General features: G+C 42.0%; 1 protein-coding gene across 1 annotated transcript; it reads right to left on the reverse strand.

Annotated features, from left to right (window-relative positions):
- Nucleotides 1-585: 585 nt before the first annotated feature.
- On the reverse strand, nt 586-2,910 carry LOC138869212 (uncharacterized). The gene is made up of 3 exons (XM_070146813.1): nt 1,941-2,910; nt 1,341-1,571; nt 586-854 (listed from the first exon to the last, which is right to left on the reverse strand). The coding sequence occupies exons 1-3, from the start codon at nt 2,908-2,910 to the stop codon at nt 586-588; spliced, it is 1,470 nt and encodes a 489-aa protein (XP_070002914.1).
- Nucleotides 2,911-25,285: the final 22,375 nt, after the last annotated feature.

A 25,285-nucleotide genomic window follows, 5' to 3' on the forward strand; every position in this document is an offset into this window, starting at 1 on the left:
TCCAAAGTATCCTGAACCTAGTCTGTACCTAATAATCTAGACTTGCCGGCCTCGAACCAACCCACTATAGACCGACACCGCCTACCATACAGAGCATCATACGTTGCCATTTGAATTCTCGACTGATAACTGTTATTGTAGGCAAACTCCGCAAGTGGCAAGAACTGATCCCAAGAACCTCCAAACTCCATCACACACACACAGAGCATATCCTCTATATCTGGATAGTGCGCTCGGACTATCCGTCCCTTTGAGGGTGAAATGTTGTGCTCAATGCAACTCAAGTACCTAACTCATGCTATACGTCCCTCCAGAACCGTGATGGAAACTGTGTACCCAGGTCAGAGATGATAGATACAGGTATGCCATGAAGCCTAACAATCTCGCAGAAACACGAGCCATCTGCTTGGAAGAATAAGTAGTACCAACTGGAATAAAATGCCCGGACATGGTCAGCCTATCCACAATCACCCAAATAACATCGAACTTTTTCTGAGTTCATGGAACCCCACAAACAAAATCCATAGTAATCCTCTCCCATTTTCACTCTGGAATCTCTAGCTTCTAAAGCAATCCACCTGGCCATTAGTTCTCATACTTCTCGTGTTGACTATTTAGGCACCAAGCTACATAATCCATTATGTCTTTCTTCATTCTCCTCCACCAGTATAGCTGCTTCAAGCCTTGGTACATCTTCTCAACACCCAGATGAATGGAATACCATGAACTTTGAGCTTCCTGGAGAATTAGCTCACGCAGACCATCTATATCGGGCACAAATAACCGGTCCTGCATTCCCAACTCACCATTATCCCCAATAGTGACCTCTTTGGCATTGTCGTGCTGAACCTTGTCTTTGAGGAAAAGCAAATGGGGTCGTCACATTGACGATTTCTGATACGATCATATAAGGAGGACTAAAAACCACACATGCCAGAATTCGACTGGCCTCTAAGACATCCAATATAACAAACTGTTTGGCTAAAGCCTGGACCTCCAGTGCTAATGGCCTCTCCGCTACCGGTAGATATGTAAACTTCCCAAACTCTCTGCCTTTCGACTCAAAGCATCAGCCACCACATTAGCCTTCCGGGATGATACAAGATTTGATATCTAAGCCTTAAGCAGCTCTAACCCTCTCCGTTGTCGCAGATTAAGATCTTTCTATTTGAACAGATATTGCAAACTCTAATAGTCGATATAGACCTCACAATAGACACCGTACAAATAATGCCGCCAAATCTTCAAGGCATGAACAATAGTTGCTAATTCAAGGTTGTGGACTGGATAATTATTTTCATGTAGCTTTAACTCTCTAGACACATAGGCAATCACCCTACCGTCTTGCATCAACACTGCACCAAGACCGATATGTGACGCATCATAGCACATAGTATATGACCCTGAACCTGTAAGCAACACCAATACTGGGGTTGTATTCAAAGTTGTCTTGAGCTTTTGAACGCTCACCTCACATTCCTCGGTCCACTTGAATGAAGCACCCTTCTGAGTCAATATGGTCATAGGTTCAGCGATAGATGAGAAACCCTCTTCAAATTGGTGACAGTACCCTGCCAAAAAAAGGAAACTCCATATCTCAGTAGCTGATGAAGGTCTGGGTCAACTCTGCACTGCTTCAATTTTCATCAGATCTATATGGATCCCCTCTCTTGACACTACATGACCCAATAATCCAACTGAATCAAGCCAAAATTTGCACTTTGGAAATTTTGCACACAACTTCTTTTCTCTCAAAGTCTAAAGCACAGTCCTCGGGTGCTGCTAATGATCCTTCCGGCTCCAGGAATACACCAGAATGTCATCAATAAACACAATGACGAATGAGTCAAGATAAGGCTAAAATACACTATTCATTAAGTGCATAAATGTTGTTCGAGTGTTGGTCAGCCCAAATGACATTACAAGGAACTTGTAATGACCATATCGAGTCCTAAAAGCAGTCTTGGGAATATCTGAATCCCGAATCTTCAAATGATGATACCCTGACCGTAAATCAGTTTTCGAGAACCCTCTGGCACCTTGTAATTGATCAAATAGGTCATCAATACGAGGAAATGGGTACCTGTTCTTCACTATAACCATGTTCAACTGTCGATAATCAATATACATGCGCATGGAACCATCTTTCTTCTTTATAAACAAGACTGGAGCACCCCAAGGCGATACATTGGGCCGTTCAAAACCAATATCAAGTAACTCCTGTAACTGCTCTTTTAATTCCTTCAATTCTGGTGAGGCCATACAATATAGTGGAATAGAGATGGGTTGAGTGCCCAGTAAAAAATCAATGCCAAAGTCAATATCCTTGTTGGGTGGCATACCTGGAAGATCCACTGGAAATACATTTGGAAAATCTCTCACCACCATAATTGACTCCACGATAGGAGTATCAACACTAACATCTCTCACAAAGGCTAGATAAGCATCACACCCTTTTTCAACCATACGCTCAGCCTTTAAAAATGAGATAACCCTATTAGGAACATAATTTAAAGCACCCTTCCACTCTATCCATGGTAATCCTGCCATAGCCAGTATCACGATTTTAGCGTGACAATCGAGAATAGCATGATAGGGCGACAACCAGTCCATGCCCAAAATAAGATCAAAATTTACTGTATTGAGTACCAAGAGATCGGCTCTGGTCTCACAACCATTAATAATAATTAAACACAACCGATACACACGATCAACAATAATGGAATCTCCTACAGGTGTAGACACAGGTATAGGAGAACTCAGAGAATCATAGAATCTCCCCAAATATGGAGCAAAATAAGATGACACATAGGAATAGGTTGAGCATGGATCAAACAAAGTTGAAGCCCCTCTTTGACAAAACGAAATAATACCTATGATAATTGATTCAGATGCAACTACCTCAGTCATAGCTGGAAGAGCATAATATCTGCCCTGGCCTCCCCTTCTAGGGCAAACTCTACCTGCCCAACCTCTGCCTCGAGCTTGATGTGCAAGTGGAGTGGCAACTGGTGTAGTAACCAAGGCTTGGGAAGCCTGAGGGCCGTATGGAATAGGTGGGGCCTAAGAAATATGCGGAGGTGCACCCTTTCTAAGTCTAGGGCAATCCCTACTATATGACGAGTGTCACCACACTCAAAACAAGCCCTTAGCAGACGTGGCTGTTGAGACTGGTTCAGACCTGATCAACTAGACTAGCTACTGAAAGTACCCCTGCAGGAGGTACAATCGACAATGGCGGTGCATAATAAGGAACCTGAGGTCTGGGAGTAGTCCGAATATTGCTAGAAGCTAGAAGTGCTGAATAAATAGGATGACTAATATAGCCTCTACCATGATGGGCTGCAGTTGGGGCACGAGAACTATTATATGTTCTAGAATCTCGAGGCCTCTTAGCCTCCCTCTCTTCTCTCTCTCAGGTTCGCATACCATCCAATCACCTAGCGATTGCCACTATTTGTTGGTATGCGATATCCATCTCCAGCTCTTGGGCCATGCTGAATCAGATACTAGTGTTGAGCCCCTCGATAAATCGACATACATGCTCTCTAACAGTAGCAACCAAGGTTGGTGCATGCTTGGATAAATCACTAAACCGGACTGCATACTTTGATACTGTCATAGAGCCCTGCTGCAATTGCTCAAACTCTGCGGGCCATACATAGCTGAGACTTTGGGGAACAAACTCTCCCAAGAGCATATTAGAGAACTGAACCCTAGTGAGTGATGTTGCCTCTACCGGACTATCCAACTCATATGCTCACCACCACTAATAAGCTGCTCCCTTCAGCTGGAATATACTGAAAGCAACCCCACTAGACTCCACAATACCCATAGTACGGAGGATATAATGGCATTCCTCAAGAAAACCCTGAGCATCCTCTGAAGCCAAATCGCTAAAAGTAGGAGGGTGGTACTTCTTGTACCTCTTGAGCCTGAGCTTCTTCCCCTCAGAAACTGTTGCCCTAACCTCGGGCCAAACTGGGACAGCTGGCTGCACTAGTATAAGCTCTAGGGCACGGTCAACTTGGACCCGTGTCTCTGGGGTACGAGCAGCGGGAGTTTGTGCTCCTCCCCCGGCCTAATATGTGGTAGGAGCAAGTGGAATCAACCCTTCCTGAGCTAGAGTGCCAAACATGCTCAAAAACTGGGCAAGAGTCTCCTGAAGTGTAGGGGTAGTAATAGGCGTCTCAGATGACTGTAGCTCCAATATGACTGCTCTCCAATTGGAGCTACTGGTGGCTCCTCTGCAGCAACTCGTGCAGGTGCTCTGGCTGCATCACATGGTCTTCCTCGATCTCTGACTCGGCCTCTGCCCCGGCCCCGGCCTCTCGCAGCTCTAACGGGGGGCACGAGTGTCTGATCATTGGATTTGTTTTGTGTGTCCTCACCATCTGTGAGAGAATAGATTTAGAATTTTGAGTTCAATAAATTTGCACAATACAGGATCAAAGAAATGTAGCTTCTTAACAGTTCCATAGCCTCCTGTATATAAGTGCGTACGTCTCCATACCGATCCGCGAGTCTCTACTAAAGCTGCTTGTGACTCATAATACCTATGAACCTACAGCTTTGATACCAACTTGTCACAACCTAAATTTTCCTCCGTAAGATATCACGACGGTACCTACTCTCTAAGACTAGGTAAGCCTATCAACATGCCGAATAATTAAAATAACAATGAATGCTCCTAAAACCCAATAACTCAATACATATAGAAATTCCCAAAACCCGATGAAATACAAGTCACAAGCTCTAAAAATTTATTCTGAATATCTCTATACATCAAAGTCTAATGAAGATAAGGGAAACAACATAATAAAGACGGAGGGGGACTCTGAGGTTTGCTGACACTGGCAAATATACTTGAAGTCTCCGTGTACGGACTAGCTCACGAATACCTGGTCTGGCAGGAAGTACCTAGATCTGCACAAAAAATTATGCAGAAGCGTAGCATGGGTACACCACAGCGGTACCCCATAAGTGCCAAGCCTAACTTCGGTAGAGTAGTGATGAGCTCAGGTCAGGGCCCTACTGGAAATAATAAGGAACATAGAAAAATATATAATAATAATAATAATAATAATAATAATAATAATAATAATAATAATTATTATTATTATAATAAAGTGACAATGGAAATGAAACACATAAGGGGTATGCAACAATTTAACTATACATGATAAGGGCAATAAAACACCACGGAAGAAAAACATGAATTTACATAGTAAGGAGAACAAAACAATCAAAGACAAGTACACCAAATGAGAAATATCAACAGGAGCACTCCCGAGGTACCGCCTCGTAATCTCAAATTATAAATAAACAACCAATGTAATTATATCAACAACGGCACTCTCGGGGTACCGCCTCATAGTCCCAAATTATAAAGAATTTCATAATCTTTCCTTATATCACTGCGGGAGCCTTTACATTTAGTTTTAAAAATTATTTTTTCTGAAATAGCATCCCACGTTTTAGTCCACCTTATCATACTGCATGGCTTCTAGTAGTTCCCCTACTTGCGACACGTATCAAGTCCACCTTATCTCACCGCATGCGGTTCAACACCCAAGCCTTATACCACCGCAAGCGTATCAATATCACAATATATCACAATTCGCAACTCAAGTACCCAAATATTTCAACTAGCCAAATAAATCAACAATAATATTATTTTCCACAATAAAGAGCTCATATCTCAATCACAAAGGATAGAAACTCTCAAAAAATTACTCGAGAGTGAACAACTCAACGGAATAATATTTAACACTTTTATTTCAATATGATTTACGGCCTTTATATTTTAATACCAATTTCAATAATCGATATTTCATAATTTAACAACTCAATTAAGGAATTCAACTTTCAAATAATGAGCACCGAATAAAAGGGAGAAAAACTTCAACTAAATAGGTAAAACAATTAGCAGGAAAAAGGTAACGCGGGTAGGACATGTGAAAAATAGAACAACGATGATGAATATAACATGATAAAATAAATTAATTAATATGTGATAGAGATCTACACAATTTAAAGCCAGAATTTTTCACATTTAACCCGTGTACACACTCGTCACCTCACGTACACGGCTTTTAACACATCACAATTATCATATCAATACCAATCCTAAGGGAAATTTTCCCCCACACAAGGTTAGACAAGTCGCTTACCTCAAATCATGCCATCTCAATCCAATAATAGACCTTTTGCTTGATTATCCAACTCTGAATGGCTCGGATCTAGCGAAAATAATTCGATACAATAACACAAATTATAAGAATTAGTTCTATATGAAAATACTACATTTTCCAATAAAAATTCGAAATTCAACCCAACAATTTATAGTGGGGCCACCGTCTCGGAACCCAACAAAAGTTACAAAATATGAACGCACATTCAACCACGAGTCTAACCATATAAGTTTTACCAAATTCTGACATCAACTCGACCTTCAAATACTCAAATTTAACCAAGAGGATTTTCAAACTATTGCAACTCAAAACACTAATTAAATGCTAAAAACAGTAATAGATTCGGGTATTTCAACCAAAATTGAGTTAGGAACTCTTACCCCAATGTTTTTCCTGAAAAATCTCCCGAAAATCGCCTCTCCCCGAGCTCCAAATCGTTAAAAATAGAAAATGAGACGAAGTCTCATTTTCAAAACATAAGTTCAGCTGCTTAGTCATTTACCATATACGATCGCGGACAAACTCACACGATCGCAAAGTACAATGCCTCAAACCTACGCGATCGCGGACATACACATGCGATAGCATAGCAAAATGCGTGAAACTTCCAGCCCCTCCTTCACTCTATGCGAATTCGGTATAATCCATGCTTTCGCGTAGCACTGCTGATCCACAGCTTCACGATCGCAGATTTCCCTACGCGATCGCGTTGTACAAATTTTCAGCTGTCCAATTTAGCCCACGTGATTGCGGAACTTGCCACGCGATCGCATATAAGGAAACAAGAAACACCAGGTTCCAGCAACTCCAAGGTCCCAAATGCGCCAAACATGATTTGAATTACACCTGAGGCCCTCGGAACCTCAACCAAATATACCAACGAGTACTAAAACATGATACAGACTTAGTTAAGACCTTAAATAACATCAAACAATGCTAAAAAACATGAATCACACCCCAAATAAAGCCTAACGAAATGAAGAAATTTCAACTTCTACATTCGATGCTAAAACTTATCAAATCAAGTCCGATTGAACTCAAATTTTGCATACAAGTCATAAATGACCTAATGGAACTATTCAAATTTTTCAGAATCGGTTTGAACCCTGATATCAATAAGACAACTCCTAGTCAAACTTCTAAACTTTCAATTTCCTATTTACGCCATTTCAAGCCAAAGTTAACTGCGGAACTCAAAATAAATATTTGGACATGCTCCTAAGCTTGAAATTACCATACGAAGCTATTTTGAACCATCAAAATTCCATTCCGAGGTCGATTTGCATATATTTCATCATCCGATCAATCATTTCAACTCAAGGTTCAAATCTTGGAACTAAGTGTTCCAATTCATTCTGAAACATCTCTGACAAGTCACATAATTAGAATTGAACACATAATAAGCAGTAAATGGGAAAACGGGGCTATAATATTCAAAACGACTGGCTAGGTCATTACATTAACTCCTTCAAACCATTCCAAAATGTGATTCGGTAGTATGGGCTTTAATATGCATGCCGTCATCAATCTTTCAAATAATTGAGCTTGCGGTTCAGCCAAAGGTGTAAAATTTAGGCGAGGTCTTCTTTCATAATCTGGAGGAGGATTTGGCATATTTGGATGGTGATTTTCATACTGTTGGGGTTGTTGGATTTGTTGGGAATATTTGTATTACGGTGGTGGAGACGCTGGGTGTGCAGATATTTGAGGTTGGTGATAATTTGGTTGGGTGTTATTTATAGAGTATGGGGTAGGTAGACTTTGAATGGGATAAGAATTTGAAGTTTAGGGTTTTGGTATAAGGATGGCGACTTGATAAATGAGCTTGCGTCTGGGCCTTCGACTGATGTGTTGGGTAATCATGACAGTCGATGCTCTTTCTTTATTCTTTTTGCTAGTTTCCTCTACACTTCTTGGCTGTATTGCCTTGATTGCTTCTTGTAAAGCTCCTATATATGCTATATTTCCTAATTTGATTCCTTCTTTCATAAAGTCTCCAATTTTGACAACTTCTGCAAATTGTTTTTCCAACATAACTATCATTTGGTCATAATACACACCTTTTTGAAATCGTATAAAAACAGTAGTCCTCCCAGTCTTATCCATTGGCGGCTTGACATTTGCAGCCTATGACCTCCAATACATGGCATATTCTCGGACATACACATGCGATATGTCATGAGCTGCTTTCCAGACATGCCCCATGACCCCTTGGCCGCGCCCCATGGCGGCCTAGCAAGCCTCACAATGCCTAGCGCCATGGTCGACCCCGTGGTCTTGGATGCGCCAAGTGACAAGCGCGCATGCGCCTCTGTCACCCCACCGATGCCTCTCGCTAGCGCCCAAGGGCTGGCCAATGACAACAGCGCCGCGCGCCCTGACAATGTCGCGCGCGTAGATCCTGATGCCTCGCCAGCGCCCAGCTGCAGGCCCATTCCAGCAGCGCCTCACGCACAGACCCTGATGCCAAGCACCAGCGCCCAGCCTTAGGCCAACACAGCAAGTGTCGCGTGCGCCCACAGCAACGCGCGCGCAAACCCTGACCCGCAAGACAAAGTTGCTGCCATCGGACTTAGTTCTACCTTGTAATAAACTAAGTCCTTTTCATTGTAATTATAGGATAGTTTACATCATTTACATTCAGTGTGCTTCTACAGCTTTATTAGGACTAGTCATGTAATGTTGGTTTATTTTTTTAAGCATTATTAAGGGGGACCAAACAATCAAACATTTTCAAGCAAGCAATTTCCTGGTGTCTCTCCCCCTCGACACCGCATCTTTTGTAATCAGCATTTCAGTCATCAATAAAATCATCATCATTATTCAAAACCCAATTCTCTCTCAGCTTCCGCAATTGCTCGTGACATTGGTTTTCCCGCACGACACTGACAATCTAGTCTAGCATGTGGAGGGGACCTCATTGGCGGACAGCAACCGCACTGATACCAACTGTTACGCAATGCCTTCCTGATGTTTGGGCATTCATTGTTCTAATCTGCCCCGCCGCAATGACGGCATCATAGTGGGTTTGGAGTTCATAAGGCAAACCAACACCATACCGGTACCATATGCCAACATGCTACTGATGATGGAAGGAAACGGGGCCAAGCCCTGCACCATACCATGCTTTCCCATAAAGATGGCCGTTGAAAACATATCGGTCATGCAGTTGGAGAAGGTAGTCAACAGACATGAACCCCTGGTTCCGGCTACCCTTCGCAGCAACAATCACCCATCATGTCATCGGCCTCAAAAGACTGGTGATGCTCCTCAGCGTGTGAAGACTTGTCAGCCATGCCACAAGGACAAGTCGGATCACTCATCACAGAAAGGACCTTCGCAGCCATTACATGTCCCACAGAGACCATGGGAAAGTGTTTCCCTCAAATTCATCACGGGATTGCCCCAAGTCGGTAATCTTGCATCCATCATGGTTGTCATAGATCAATTTTCAAACTATGCAACCTTCATAGCAGCCCCGCAGAACATCTCAGCAGAAGATACAGCTCGACTCGTCTTCTCGCACATTGTCAAACATTGGGGCCTGCCCAAAGACATTGTTAGTAGGCGCGACTCACGCTTCAATAGAAACTTTTGGACCCATCTCTTCAGGTGTTTTGGGTCAACATTGAGTCACAACTCAGACATCCATCCACCATTGGATGGCCAGATAGACCGGTTCGATGACATGCTGAAAGAATATCTCTGCAACTTTGCAACCGGATCACAGAAGCATTGGGTGAAGTTCCTGGATGCTGCTCAACTGTGTTTCAATTCTCAAAAGAGCCATCATACAAACAAAAGCACTTTTGAAATTGTTACCGGACAGCAACCGCTTCTCCCGCAAACGGTGAATGCATCAACCATGCCGAAATCTCCTCGAGCTGCCAATTTCTCGAGCTAATGGGAGCGCAACATGGGGATAGTGCAGAGCTATCTCGTCAAAGCCCAAGAGCAAAATCCTGACCCGCAAGACAAAGTTGCTTCCATCGGACTTAGTTCTACCTTGTAATAAACTAAGTCTTTTTCGTTGTAATTATAGGCTAGTTTACATCATTTACATTCAGTGTGCTTCTACAGCTTTATTAGGACTAGTCATGTAATGTTGGTTTATTTTTTTAAGCATTATTAAGGGGGACCAAACAATCAAACATTTTCAAGCAAGCAATTTTCTGGTGTCTCTCCCCCTCGACACCGCATCTTTTCTAATCAGCATTTCAGTCATCAATAAAATCATCATCATCATTCAAAACCCAATTCTCTCTCAGCTTCCGCAATTGCTCGTGACATTGGTTTTCCCGCACGGCACTGACAATCTAGTCTAGTGTGCGGAGGGGACCTCATTGGCGGACAACAACCGTACTGACATCGGTTGCTTAGCCTTACGTTGTCCTTCCAAAGAACATCAGGAAGACGTTGCGTAACAGATAGCATAGCACAATGCGTGAAATTTCCAGCCCTTCCTTCACTCTTTGCGAACACGGCATAATCCATTCTTTTGCGTAGCACTGCTGACCCATAGCTTCGCGATTGCTTTGTACAAATTTTCAGCTATCCAATTTATCCCACGTGATCACGGAACTTCCCACGTGATCGCATATAAGGAAACAAGAAACACCAGGTTCCAGCAAGTCTAAGGTTCCGAATGTGCCGAACATGATTCGAATTACACCCGAGGCCCTCAAAACCTCAACCAAATATACCAACAAGTGCTAAAACATGATACGGACTTAGTCAAGGCCTTAAATCACATCAAAATATACTAAAATAACATGAACCACACCTCAATTAAAGCCTAACAAAACTAAGAAATATCAACTTCTACATTCGATGCTGAAACCTATCAAATCAAGTCCGATTGACCTCAAATTTTGCATACAAGACGTAAATGACCTAACAGAACTATTCAAATTTCCAGAATCGGTTTCGACCCTGATATCATAAAGTCAACTCCCAGTCAAACTTCTAAACTTTCACTTTTCTATTTATGCTATTTTAATCCAAATCTAACTACGAACCTCAAAATAAATATTCGGACACGCTTCAAAGCCTGAAATTACCATACGGAGCTATTTCAACCATCAAAATTCCATTCCGGGGTCGTTTATATATATTTCATCATCCGATCAATTATTTCAACGTAAGCTTTAAATCTTGAAACTAAGTGTTCCAATTTATTCTGAAACCTTCGTGGCAAGTCACACAATAATAATTGAACACACAATAAGCAGTAAATGGGAAAACAGGGCGGTAATATTCAAAATGACAGGCAAAATCATTACATTAGCTCCTTCAAACCATTCAAAAATGTGATTGGGTAGTATGGTCTTTAATATGCCTGCCGCCATCAATCTTTTAAATAATTGAGCTTCGGATTCAGCCAAAAGTGTAAAATTTCGGTGAGGTCTTCTTTCATAGTCTGGACGAGGATTTGGCATATTTGGATGGTGATTCTAATACTATTGGGGTTGTTGGATTTGTTGGGAATATTTGTATTGTGGTGGTGGAGACGCTGGGTGTGCAGATATTTGAGGTTGGTGATAATTTGGTTGGGTGTTATTTATAGAGTATGGGGTAGGTAGACTTTGAATGGGATAAGAATTTGAAGTTTAAGGGTTTTGGTATAAGGATGGTGACGATTGGCTTGATTTGTATGTGTCTTGATAAATGAGCTTGCGTCTGGGCCTTCGACTGATGTATTGGGCAATCATGACAGTCGATGCTCTTTCTTTATTCTTTTTGCTAGTTTCCTCTACATTCCCAGACTGTATTGCCTTGCTTGCTTCTTGTAAAGCTCCTATATATACTATTTTTCCTTATTTGATTCCTTCTTTTATAAGGTCTCCAATTTTCATAACTTCCACAAATTGTTTTCCCAACATAACTATCATTTTGTCATAATACACACCATTTTGTCATAACTATCATTTTGTCTAACCTCTAATGCATGGCATATTCTCGAAAAGTCTCCATTGGCTTTTTCTCTATCTTTTCCAAATAGAACTGATCTGGCGTGGCCTCAATGTTGAGCATGAATCTATCCATAAATTCATGTGCCATGGAACTCCAAGTAGCCCACTTGTTTGTATTTTGTGATGTATATTAGTTTAAAGCTTCACCACTCAAACTCCTAATGAACAATTTCATCCTTATGGCTTCATTCTTTACTACCCTCATCAATTTTTTACAATAAGATCTTAGGTGAGCTCGAGGATTTTCAGTACCATCAAATATATCAATGTTTGGTGGCTTATATCCAGTTGGGAAGTCAATGTCCGGATGCACACATAGATCCTCAAATTCAAGTCCTTCTCCTCCCTTGGTGATTTGAAGGCTTTTGACTGCCTAATTCAAACTACGAATTTCCCTATCACGTTCCACCTCTTTGGATCTATTTTCCGCCATCTCATATTGATCCTATCATAACCCGGAATTTTCACCTTCGGGACCATGATGACACCTAACATTTTACTTGCTAGGAAAGCCAATGTTAGAATAATTTATCCATTTCAACAGTTTAAATTGAATAATGAGAAATAATTGAAATAACTGCAATAATCCAAAGTAAAGGGTAGAAGCTACAACAACTTAAATATCTTATACAACCCTGGACCCGGTGTCACAACTGCACAAACTACTAGAATGGTACAAATAAAGTTCTGAATAAAATATAAAGTTGTCTAAAAGAAAGTACATAGCTAAATAAGAAGGAAGGGGGCTCTAGGGGCTGTGAACACTAAGCAGTTGTACCTCAAGTCTCCACAAAGCTAGACAATCCAAGCACACTAATAGCCGCCACTGGGACCGACTCCAAAATATGCATAAGAAATGCAGAGTGTAGTATGAGTACATTCAATCCCATGTACTCTATAAGTGCCAAGCCTAATCTCGACGAAGTAGTGACGAGGTTAAGGCGAGTCGCCTACGCTATAACCTGTACGAAGTATATAATAAAGACAGAAAAGGAAAATATGGAACGAAATATAGCAATTAGCTGAAGAAAATAGCTAAATCCTCAAAGAAGAACCAGTTTCAATCAGAATTACAAATCCTTAAAGTTCCGTAAGAAAATACCAAAAATTAACACATCTCAAGGAAATAGAAACACATAGATTGTTGTGGCGCACAACCCGATCCTACCGTACACACAGAATCCTCCCATATTCCACAGTAACAATATCATAAATAATAAATGAATATATATGTTGCGGCACAAAACCTGATCCCACCATATAACAAAATCAATATCATAATTCACCCTTATTTCACCGTATTAATCCACCCGTATTTCACCTGTTATGGCGTGCAACCCGATCCCACCGTAAAAATTCAAATTCACCCTTATTCCACCATATCAATCCACACTTATTTCACTTGTTGCGGCGTGCAACCCGATCTAACCATATCAGTAACAAATACTTAATGAGTACTATCAATTCAATAACTCAAATCACAAGAACCTCTACGATTGACATTTATAAAGCTGAATCAAAAAGGAAGGTCTATACCAAATTGAGAATTCACAATCGTAACAGTACTCGGTAAGACAAGTCCGATAAATGATGATTAAAAAGGTACAACTAAGTCAAGTAAGGCAAATAGCAGTGAGTCATGAAGCATGGAAAGATCTAACATTTTTGACACGAAGAGCAATGATTAACAAGAAGCAAATAGGGCATGGAAGGCATTTAAAGGACATGACAACTAAGGCATGGAAAGTAATAATTAAGGAAAAGCGGAAAATCAGGGAAATAAGTAATTCGACAGCGTATAAGCACTCGTCATCTCGTATATACGCTGCAACACATGAAATTCACATAGCACATAGTCTGAGGGTCCCTAATTCCCTCAAATCAAGATTAGCCTCAACACTTACCTCGCTCCAAAGATCAACTCAAAGCTCAACCACGACTTTGCCTTCAAACAAGCCTCCGAACCAACAAAATCTAGCAAAATACCAACCAAATGATTCAGCATAAGCTTAATGAAATACCCACGAATGCAAAAGATTCAATTTAGGTCATTATTGAAAAAGTCAACAAAAGTTAACTCTCGCGCTCGCTTGGTCCAAACTCAAAATTCGAACCAAAACCTGATTACTCATTCACCCCTAAGCCCGGTTATGTAATTTGTTTCGAAATCCGACATCAATATGTGACGACCCGGCCAGTCGTCTCATGAGTTACCGATCTGTTTCCCCCATTTATGCTTCTTATTTCTTTGTTTATTGGTTCAATATATGATCGGGTTGGTTGGCTCGGGTTCCGAAAGGTTTTGGTAAGGTTTGAGACACTGAGTCTCTTTTGAGGAAGCTTAAGTTAGAAAAGTCAATCAGATATTGACCTATGTGTTAGAGGGCTCGGATGTGAGTTCTGATGGTTTGGATGGCTTTGGGAGTTGATTTGGGACTTAGGAGTGTGATCGGAATGTGTTTTGGAGGTCCAGAGTAGATTTAGGCTTGAATTGGCAAAATTGAAATTTTGGCGTTATCCGAGTGATAGGTGAGATTTTGATATACGGGTCAGAATGGAATTCTAGAAGTTATAGCAGTTCTGTTGTGTCTTTTGGGATATGTGTGGAAAATTTCAGGTCATTTGGACGTGGTTTGGTAGACCTTTTGATCAAAAGCGTAATTTAGAAGATTTTGGAATTTGTAGGCTTGAATCCGATGCAAATTTGGTGTTTTAATATTGTTTTGGACGTTTTGAAGATTGGAACAAGTTTGAATGATTTTATGGTATATGTTGGCATATTTGGTTGAGGTCCCAAGGACCTCGGGTAAGTTTCGGGTGGTCAATCGGACCATTTCATATTTTTGAAAGTTGCAGAAAACCGTTGTGGAGTGTTGCATAAAATTGACCTTTGTGTTCGTGAATGGGCCCTCGCGTTGGCGAAGGGTTAGCAGGTGAGGCTAGAGTTTTAGCCTTCACGTTCACGAAGGAGGTTCCACGTTTACGAAGGGCTGGGGTCTTGTGCATCGCGTTTGTGAAAAGGGGAGCCGCGTTAGCGAAGTTTGGAGTCTCGAGGCATTGCGTTCGCGAGAGGTAGGACGCGTTCACGAAGGAGGAAAATTTGGTCAACTTGAGTTTGTGCTTCGTGAACACGAGGCTTTGACCGTGTTCGCGAAAAAGGATTGGATTCCTAAGCAGAATGTTTAAATAGCTATTTGTCCGCGATTTTGGAGCTAACTTCCACCATTTTTGAGCAATTTTGGAGCTTTTTGAAGAGGATTGAAAAGGAATTCAAGGGGAAACTCTTGGAGGTAAGATTTATGGACTTAATACTGGATTCTAATGTGTATTCTACCTAATTAATCATGGAATTTAAGCCTAATATTGAAGAACTAGGGTTGTAATTGGAGACCTAGAATTTGGGATTTGAGGGGTCGTTTGTGGTTGGATTTTGATGCTTTTGATATGAATGAACTCAGGGAGTGATAAGGAGTCTATTGATATGATTTTTATTGGAATCTGAGACGTGGGCCCGGGTGTCGGGGGTCGGGTTTGGCCAATTTCGGGATTTTGTGTTGTAATTTGATTTCTTTTGAGTGGGTTTTGTCCCCTTGGCATATTTTGATGGTTTTGCACTGATTTTGGTTAGATTTGGAGCATCTGGAGGCCAATTCGAGAGGCAAGGGCATCGCGAGCTAGAGATTGGACCGGATAGAGGTGAGTAATGATTGTAAATGTTGTCTTGAGGGTATGAAACCCCGGATTACATATTGTTGTGCTATATTGAGGTGACGCACACACTAGATGACGAGCATAGGGTCGGCACTGGTGGGGATTGTGACTTAGTCCATCCCGAATAACTATTTTACCGCGTATTTGACTGAAAACTATTTGCTATCATCATGTTTTGGGCTGAATGCCATATTTGAGCCTCGTGCCAACTAATTGAACCCTTAGGAGACTTTTCCTGATATTTCCTCACTATTTTGACTGTATACTTGTACTCAGTCATGCTATATTCTATTATTTTCATAACTCAGCCATGTTTACTCTGTTTTAACACTTAAAATGATATTTTAATTGATATTTTGGGCTTAGCATCATGTTTTACTGTTGCCCGAATGGCTTATGAGATTCTAACTGAGTATGGCCGAGGGCCTGTGTTGTGAGGATAAATTGATTCATGATTATGAGGTCGAGGGCCTAAGTTTGTAAGCCACAAGGTGGCTTGTTGATATGAGGCCAAAAGCTTATTGATTATGCAACGAGATGGCTTAATATTGTGCTTGGGCACTAGCTATGTCCATTATGATTCTGGGTGTTTAGGAGGCCTTGGCTCAGATTCTATCAGTATGCACTAGCCTAGCTCAGGCATTCTCAGTTACTACAGCCGTAACAACTTCTCAGGTTGGGGGAGGCACTCAGACTTCCGTCGCTCGCACACTTGAGTAGGTCGTGCAGGGACTTCAGACACCGGGGGGACATCCATCCCATCCAGTTGTAGCTACTCAGAACTATGTAGCTCCTACCATGATAAAGGACGAGCAGCGTAAGTTGGAGAGGTTTGGTAGACTTTAGCCTCCGACCTTCAGTGGTGCAGAGGGCGAGGATGACCAGGGTTTCTTAGACAAGTGTTAGTGGATTCTTTGCACAGTGGGTATTCTGGAGACCAGCGGGGTCGCTTTCACTACTCTTCAGTTTTCTAGAGCTGCATTCACTTGGTGGGAGGCGTATGAGAGGAGTAGGCCTGTTGGTGCAGCACCCCTTACCTAGTAGCAATTCTCCGTTCTCTTTCTGGAGAAGTATGTGCCGCAGTTTCGTATAGAGGAGCTGCGCAGGTAGTTTGAGTGGTTACGTCAGGGAGAGATGACTGTGACATAGTATGAAATGAGGTTCTTCGAGTTAGCTCATCATGCTATTTGGTTGGTTCCGACAGATAGAGAGAGGATTATGAGGTTTGTGGATGGCCTCACTTATTAGTTTCGTATTCTAATGATTGGGGAAAGGGTGTCTGGTGCTACTTTTAAGGAGGTTGTTGACATTGCTCGTGATATTGAGTCAGTTCATCACCAAGAGCGAGATGAGAGGGAGGCCAAGAGGCCTCAAAGATCTGGTAGTTATGGTGGTGCTCCTTCTAGAGGTCAGTTTCAGCACGGTAGAGGCCGTCCATTTAGGCATGCTCAACCAACTCGCCTAGGTTATCATGGGGCGTCATTGGGTCATGGTTCTCACAGTTCTCATTAGGGTCAATCATCACTTAGTGTCCTTCCAACTCAGAGTTCATCCCGTGCTCCATCAGTTTAGGGCTCTTTTATGCCAGGTGCATCTACTAGTCATTCCGGTGCTAGGGGTTCCCTTCAGTCCCCGTCTCCAGTACTTGGGAGTTGCTATGAGTGTGGAAAGATGGGTCATATGTAGAGGCAGTATCCTCGTCATCTTGTGGGTTCATCTCAACAGCGGAGTCAACCATCGACTTTAGCACCAGTTACTTCACCACCACTTGCCCGGCCATTAAGGGGTAGGGTCAGTCAGCTAGGGGTAGCCCTACAAGGGGAGGTTGATCAGGTGGCGGTCAGGCCCGTTTCTATGCACTTCCAACTAGACCTGATGTTATTGCTTCTAATGCTGTTATTACAGGTATTGTCTCAGTCTGCCACAGATATGCTTCTGTATTATTTGATCCCGGTTCCACTTTTTCTTATGTGTCATCATACTTTGCTCGTTATTTAGATACTCCATGTGAGTCTCTTGTTTCACCTGTTTATGTATCTACTCCGGTAGGCGATACTGTTGTTGTAGACCATGTGTACTGGCCGTGTGTGGTGACTATTGGGGGTCTGGAGACCTGAGTGGATCTTTTATTATTATGTATGGTGGATTTCGATCTCATTTTGGGTATGGATTGGCTATATACTTGTTGTGCTCTTCTTGATTGTCATGCTAAGACAATGACATTAGCTATACCGGGTCTGCCACAGATTGAGTGGCGAGGTTTGACTGATTATGTACCCAATTGGGTAATCTCATTCTTGAAGGCCCAACGTATGATTGGGAAGGGTTGTCTTTCGTATCTAGCCTTCGTGAGGGATATTGGTGCAGAGACTCCCAATATTGATTCTGTCCCAATTGTGAGGGAGTTTCTCGATGTGTTTCCTGCAAACCTATCGGGCATGCCACCAGACAGGGATATTAATTTTGGTATTGAGCTGGTGCTGGGCACTCAGCCCATTTTTATTTCGCCGTATCGTATAGAATCAGCGAAGTTGAAGGAGTTAAAGGAACAACTTTAGGAACTCCTTGATAAGGGGTTCATTTGGCCTAGTGTGTCGCCTTGGGGTGCGATGGTTCTATTTGTGAAGAAGAAGGATGGAACTATGAGGATGTGTATTGATTATAGGCAGTTGAACAAAGTAAAAGTTAAGAACAAGTATCCTTTGCCTCGTATTGATGATTTATTCGACCAGCTTCAGGGAGCAAGAGTGTTCTCCAAGATTGATCTCCGTTCAGGTTATCACCAATTGAAGATCAGGGACATGGATATTCTTAAGATGGCTTTTAGGAGCCGATATGGTCATTATGAGTTCTTGGTGATGTCTTTTGGGCTGACCAATGCCCTAGCAACGTTCTTGCATTTTATGAACAGCGTGTTCCGGCCTTATCTTGACTCGTTTGTCATAGTTTTCATTGATGATATTTTGGTGTATTCGCGTAGTCAAGAGGAGCACGCAGAAAATTTGAGAGTTGTGTTGCAGAGATTGAGGGAGAAGAAGCTTTATGCAAAGTCTCCAAGTGTGCGTTTTGGCTCAGTTTAGTGGCTTTCTTGGGCACATGGTGTCTAGAGAGGGTATTCAGGTTGATCCATAGAAGATAGAGGCGGTTCAGAGTTGGCCCAGACCGTCCTCAGCAATAGAGAATTGCAGTTTTCTTGGTTTGGCGTGTTATTACCGCCGGTTTGTTCAGGGATTCTCATCTATCGCATCGCCCTTGACCAAGTTGACTTAGAAGGGTGCTTCATTTGTATGGTCTGATGAGTGTGAGGAGAGCATTTAGGAGCTTAAGACAACCTTGACCACAGCTCTAGTGTTAGTTTTGCCATCAGCTTCAGGTTCATATACCGTGTATTGTGATGCTTCGAGAGGTGGTATTGGGTGTGTATTGATGCAGGAGGGTAGATTTATTGTTTATGATTCTCGTCAGTTGAAGCCCTATGAGAAGAACTACCCTGTTCATGATTTGTTGTTGGCTGCCATTGTGCACGCGTTGAAGATTTGGAGGCATTATTTGTATGGTGTGTCTTGCGAGGTGTTTACTAATTATCGTAGCCTCCAGCACTTGTTCTAGTAGAAGGATCTTAATTTGAGGTAGCGGAGGTGGTTGAAGTTGCTAAAGGATTATGATATTACTATCTTGTACCATCTGGGAAAGGCAAATGTGGCGGCCGATGCATTGAGACAAAAGGTGGTGAGTATGGGTAGTTTGGCATATATTCTAGTTGGGGAGAGACCTCTTGAAGTTGATGTTCAGGCCTTGGCCAATCAGTTCATGAGGTTAGAATTTTGAAGCCCAGTCGGGTATTCGCTTGTGTGGTTTCTCGGTCTTCCTTATATGATCGCATTAGAAAGTTCCAGTATAATGATCCTCATTTGCTTGTCTAAGGACAAATTTCAGCATGATGATGCTAGAGATGTGACTATTGGTGATGATGGGGTGTTGAGGATGCAGGGCCGGATATGTGTGTCCAATGTGGATGGGCTTCGGGAGTTGATTCAGGAAGAAGCCCATAGCTCGCGATATTCCATTCATTCGGGTGCCACGAAGATGTATCAGGATTTGAGGCAGAGAATGAAGAAAGACATTGTGGGATTTGTAGCTCGGTGTCTCAATTGTCAGCAGGTTAAATATGAGCATCAGAGAGCGGGTGGCTTGCTTCAGCGGATGGATATTTTAGAGTGAAAGTGGGAGCGGATGGATATGTGTGTCCAATGTGGGTGGCTTGCTTCAGCGGAAGAAGTTTGATGCTATTTGGGTGATTGTGGATCGGCTGACCAAGTCCGCGCACTTCATTCCTGTATGTATTACCTATTCTTTAGAGAGGTTGGTAGAGATCTATATCCGGGAGATTGTTCGTTTGTATGGTGTCCCAGTTTCCATCATTTCAGATAGGGGAACTCAGTTTACTTTGAAGTTTTGGAGGTCTGTGTTGCGAGAGTTGGGTACTCAGGTTGAGTTGAGCACATCTTTTCACCCTCATAAGGATGGACAGTCAGAGCGCACTATTTAGATATTGGAGGACATGTTGCGTGCTTGTATCATTGATTTCGAAGGGTCATGGGATCAATTTTTACCACTTGCAGAGTTTTCTTATAACAACAACTATCAGTCGAGTATTTAGATGGCTCCATATGAGGCTTTGTATGGGAGGCGGTGTAGATCTCTAGTTGGTCGATTTGAGTCGGGTGAGGCTAGGCTATTGGGGACAGACTTGGTGCAGGATGCTTTAGAAAAGGTGAAGGTAATTCAGGAGAGGCTTCGTACAACCCAATCGAGACAAAAGAGTTATGGTGACAAGAAGGTTCGGGATGTGTCCTACATGGTTGGTGAGAAGGTTCTATTGAAGATTTTGCCCATGAAGGGTGTTATGAGATTTGGAAAAAAGGGTAAGTTGAGCCCTCGGTTCTTTGGGCCTTTTGAGGTGCTTCGAAGGATTGGGGAGGTGGCTTATGAGCTTGCTTTGCCACCCATCTTGTCAAATGTGCACCCGGTATTTCATGTTTCTATGCTCCAGAAGTATATTGGGCATCCATCTCATGTTCTGGATTTCAGCATGGTTCAGTTAGATGATGATTTGACTTATGGTGTGGAGCCTACAGCTATTTTGGAGCGTCAGGTTCGAAAGTTGAGATCAAAGGGTATAGCTTCAGTGAAAGTACGGTGGAGAGGTTGGCCCGTGAAGGAGGCTACCTGGGAGACCGAGCGGGAGATGCGCAACAAATATCATCATCTGTTTGAGGCTTCAGGTATGTTTATTGACTTGTTCGAGAACGAATGTTTGTTTAAGAGGGGGAGAATGTGATGACCCAGCCAGTTGTCTCATGAGTTATCTCTAAGTTTCCCCCATTTTTGCTTTTTATTGCTTTATTTATCGGTTCTATATGTGATCGGGTTGGTTGCCTCGGGTTCGGAAAGGTTTTGGTAAGGTTTGAGACACTTAATCTCTTTTGAGGAAGCTTAAGTTGGAAAAGTCAACCTGTTGTTGACTTATATGTTATAGGGCTCGGATGTGAGTTTCGATGGTTCGGATAGCTTCGAGAGGTGATTTGGGACTGAGGAGCGTGATCAGAATGTGTTTTACAAGTCCGGAGCAGATTTAGTTTGAATTGGAGAAATTGGAATTTTGGCATTTTCCGGTTGATAGGTGAGATATTGATATAGGGGTCGGAATGAAATTCTGGGAGTTGCAGTAGTTCTGTTGTGTCATTTGGGATGTGTATGCAAAATTCCAGGTCATTCGAACGTGGTTTGATAGACTTTTTTATCAAAAGCGTAATTTAGAAGATTTTAGAATTCGTAGGCTTGAATCCGAAGTGAATTTGGTGTTTTGATGTTGTTTTGGGCATTCCGAAGATTGGAACAAGTTTGAATGAGTTATGGGATATGTTGGCATGTTTGGTTGGACCTCAGGTGAGTTTTGGGTGGTCAATCGGACCATTTCATGTTTTGGAAAGTTGTAGAAAACTGCTGTGGAGTGTTGCAGAAAATTGACATTCGCGTTCGCGAAGGGTTAGCAAGTGAGGTTGGAGTTTTAGCCTTTGCATTCGCGAGTGAGGTTCCACGTTCGCGAAGGGCTGGGGTCATGTGAATCGCATTCGCTAGAAAGGGAGCAGCATTCGCGAAGTTTATAGTCTGGAGGCATCGCGTTCGCGAGAGGTAGGACGCGTTCGCGAAGGAGGAAAATTTGATCAACTTGAGTTTGTGTTTCGCGAACGCGAGGCTTTAACCGCGTTCATGAAGAAGGATTGGATGCCTGGGCGGAATGTTTAAATAGCCATTTGTCCGCGATTTTGGTGCTAATTTCCACCATTTTTGAGCAATTTTGGAGCTTTTTGAGGAGGATTGAAGAGGGATTCAAGGGGAAACACTTGGAGGTAAGATTTATGGACTTAATACTCGATTCTAATGTGTATTCTACCTAATTAATCATGGTATATAAGCCTAATATTGAAGAACTAGGGCTTGTAATTGGAGACCTAGAATTTGGGATTTGAGGGGTTGTTTGTGGTTGGATTTTGATGCTTTTGATATGAATAGACTCAGGGAGTGATAAGGAGTCTATTGATGTGATTTTTATCAGAATCCGAGACGTGGGTCCGGGGGGTCGGGTTTGGCCAATTTCGGGATTTGTTGTAATTTGATTTCTTTCGAGTGGGTTTTGTTGCCTTAGCATATTTTGATGGTTTTGCACTGATTTTGGTTAGATTTGGAGCATCCGTAGGCCGATTCGAGAGGCAAGGGCATCGCAAGCTAGAGATTGGACCAGATAGAGGTGAGTAATGATTGTAAATGTTGTCCTGAGGGTACGAAACCCCGAATTATACATCGTTGTGTTATATTGTGCTGACACACACGTTAGATGACAAGCGTGGGGTCGTGCGCTGTTGGGGATTGTGACTTAGTCCATCCCGAATAACTATTTTACCGCGTATTTGACTAAAAACTATTTGCTCTCATCATGTTTTGGGCTAAATGTCATATTTGGGCCTCGTGCTAACTAATTGAACCCTTAGGAGACTTTTCCTGATATTTCCTCACTATTTTGACAGTATACTTGTACTCAGTCATGCTATATTCTACTGTTTTCCTAACTTAGCCATGTTTACTCTGTTTTAACACTTAAAATGATATTTTAAATGATGTTTTGGGTTTAGCATCATGTTTTACTATTGCCAGAGTAGCTTATGAGATTCTGACTGAGTAAGGCCGAGGGCCTGTGTTATGAGGATACACGGATTCATGATTATGAGGCCGAGGGCCTGAGATTGTACGCCACGAGGTGGCTTGTTGATATGAGGCCGAGAGACTATTGATTATTCCACGAGATGGCTTGATATTGCGCTTGGGCCGTAAGGGGCCCCTCCCAGAGTCTGTACACCCCCAGTGAGCGCGGGTACCTATTGTGATATGAGATATAGCCCAAGAGGCTGGTGTTGTTCCATGATATTACCCGAGGGGCGGATTCTGTTGATATTGTGCCTGAGGGGCGGATTTTTATGTGTTTACCTGTTCTAGTTGCTTCTCATTTAGTTGTTTAACTGTTAAAAGGGTCTTTTAAAGAAGCTTCTTCTAAACTAAGTGTTTTTACTAGTTTTCACTGTTTCATTGCTTTTACTGGTTTTATACTGCTTCATTATAGTATGTTGATGTGCTTTTACGTGATTTCTTATCGCTCAGCCTTCATTTATTATTATTACTCGCTAAGTTGGAGTACTCACTTTACTCCCTGCACCCCGTGTGCAAGTTCAGGCACTTCGGGTCCTGCTTGCGAGGGTTGAGAGCTTCCAGCAGACTTCGAAGATTCACTAGGTAGGTGCTGAGCGTTCGCAGCCCAGTGCTTCTCCCTCTATCTTATTTTCTCTTGTCTTAGCTATGTAATAGTTGTGTAGACTCTTTCAGACTTGTAGTTTTTATGATAGATGCTCATGACTGGTGACACCCCGATGTCGGGCTATGTCTATTCTGCAACTGTGTTATCCACCTTTATTTTGGGATCATTATGTTAAAGACTTATTTTGTATTATTTAATTGCTTAAAAATAAACTGGGAGTGTGTCGGCTGACCTTGTCTTCACGAGAGGCGCCATCACGACCGGGTCCGGGTCTAGGGTCGTGACACAATATGAGGTCTAAATTCAAATTTTACAAAAATCCCTAATTTTACCCAAACCCCTAATTTCTACCATAAAAATCCAAGATGTTAGGTTGAAATTTTATGAAATATAATGGGTAATTGAAAGAAAGTAGGTTAGAATCACTTACCAAATAATTAGGGAAGAAGAGTTCTTGGAAAAATCGCCTCTAATGTTTCTAGGTTTGAAAATTGGAGAGATTGGACTAAAATCCCATTTTTCCATCTTAAGTCCAGGCGTAGATATCACAATTGCGACCCAAGTTTCGCAATTACGAATGCCGCAAATGCGAAAAATCCTTTGCAAATACGAAGTCTTCACACTTCTGCTGCTATCGCAATTGCGATGGTTTGTTCTCAAATGCGAACTTGGACTTCTAGCAATTGCGAGCATATTGATCGCAATTGCGAACCCTGATGACCCATCCCCACTTTTCTTCGCATTTGTGATCACGACCGAAATTGTTTTTTTGCAATTGTAAACACTGACCTCGCAATTGTGGGGTCAAAGATCTGCACCAGAACTGAAGAATACCAACATTTCTTTTAAGTCTAAACTCACTCCATAGCCTATTGAAACTCACTCGAGCCATCGAGACTCCAAACCAAACATCCACACAAGTCTAAAAATACCATACGAACTTGCTCGCGCGATCAAATCGCCAAAATAACATATAGAACAATGAATCATACACCAAATCAAATAAAATTCTCAATAAAACTTAAGAACTTCAATTTTAACAACCAAATGTCTAACTTACGTCAAACCAACTCCGCTTTTCACCAAATTTGACAACCAAGTCATAAGTATAGAAATGGACCTATACCGAGTTTTGGAACCAAAATACGGACCCGATATCAACAAACTCAAACATTGGTCAAACCTTTAAATTCATTAAGCCTTTAAACATCAATTTTTTAACAAAAAGCGATAACTCAAGTTAGGGACTTCCAAATTTAATTCCGGACATATGCCCAAGTCCCAAATCACGATACAGACCTACCAGGACCGTTAAAATACGGATCTAGATCCTTTTCCTCAAACATTAACCAAAGTCAACCCAAATGGATCTTTAAGGCAAAATTCATATTTTATCAATTTTAAAATATAGGTTTAACATAAAATCCTTCTGAAAAAATACCCGAACTATGCATCTAAGTTGAGGAAGGCTAGAATGAGATATTTGAGGTTTTGAAACACGGAATTTAAGTTTATAACTCTTGATGACCTATCGGGTC

The sequence above is a fragment of the Nicotiana sylvestris genome, chromosome 5, assembly GCF_000393655.2.
Source record: "Nicotiana sylvestris chromosome 5, ASM39365v2, whole genome shotgun sequence".
In the NCBI taxonomy this organism is placed as follows: Eukaryota; Viridiplantae; Streptophyta; class Magnoliopsida; order Solanales; family Solanaceae; genus Nicotiana; species Nicotiana sylvestris.

Excerpts from the sequence above, each read along its gene's own strand:
- LOC138869212 (XM_070146813.1), bottom strand. The coding sequence starts at position 2,910 with ATGACTGAGGTAGTTGCATCTGAATCAATTATCATAGGTATTATTTCG. Across the intron at positions 1,572-1,940 it reads TGCTTTTAGGACTCGATATG|GGTACTGTCACCAATTTGAA; the intron begins GTCATTACAAGT and ends TTTTTTTGGCAG. Across the intron at positions 855-1,340 it reads TGCAGTGTTGATGCAAGACG|ACAAGGTTCAGCACGACAAT; the intron begins GTAGGGTGATTG and ends TTTTCCTCAAAG.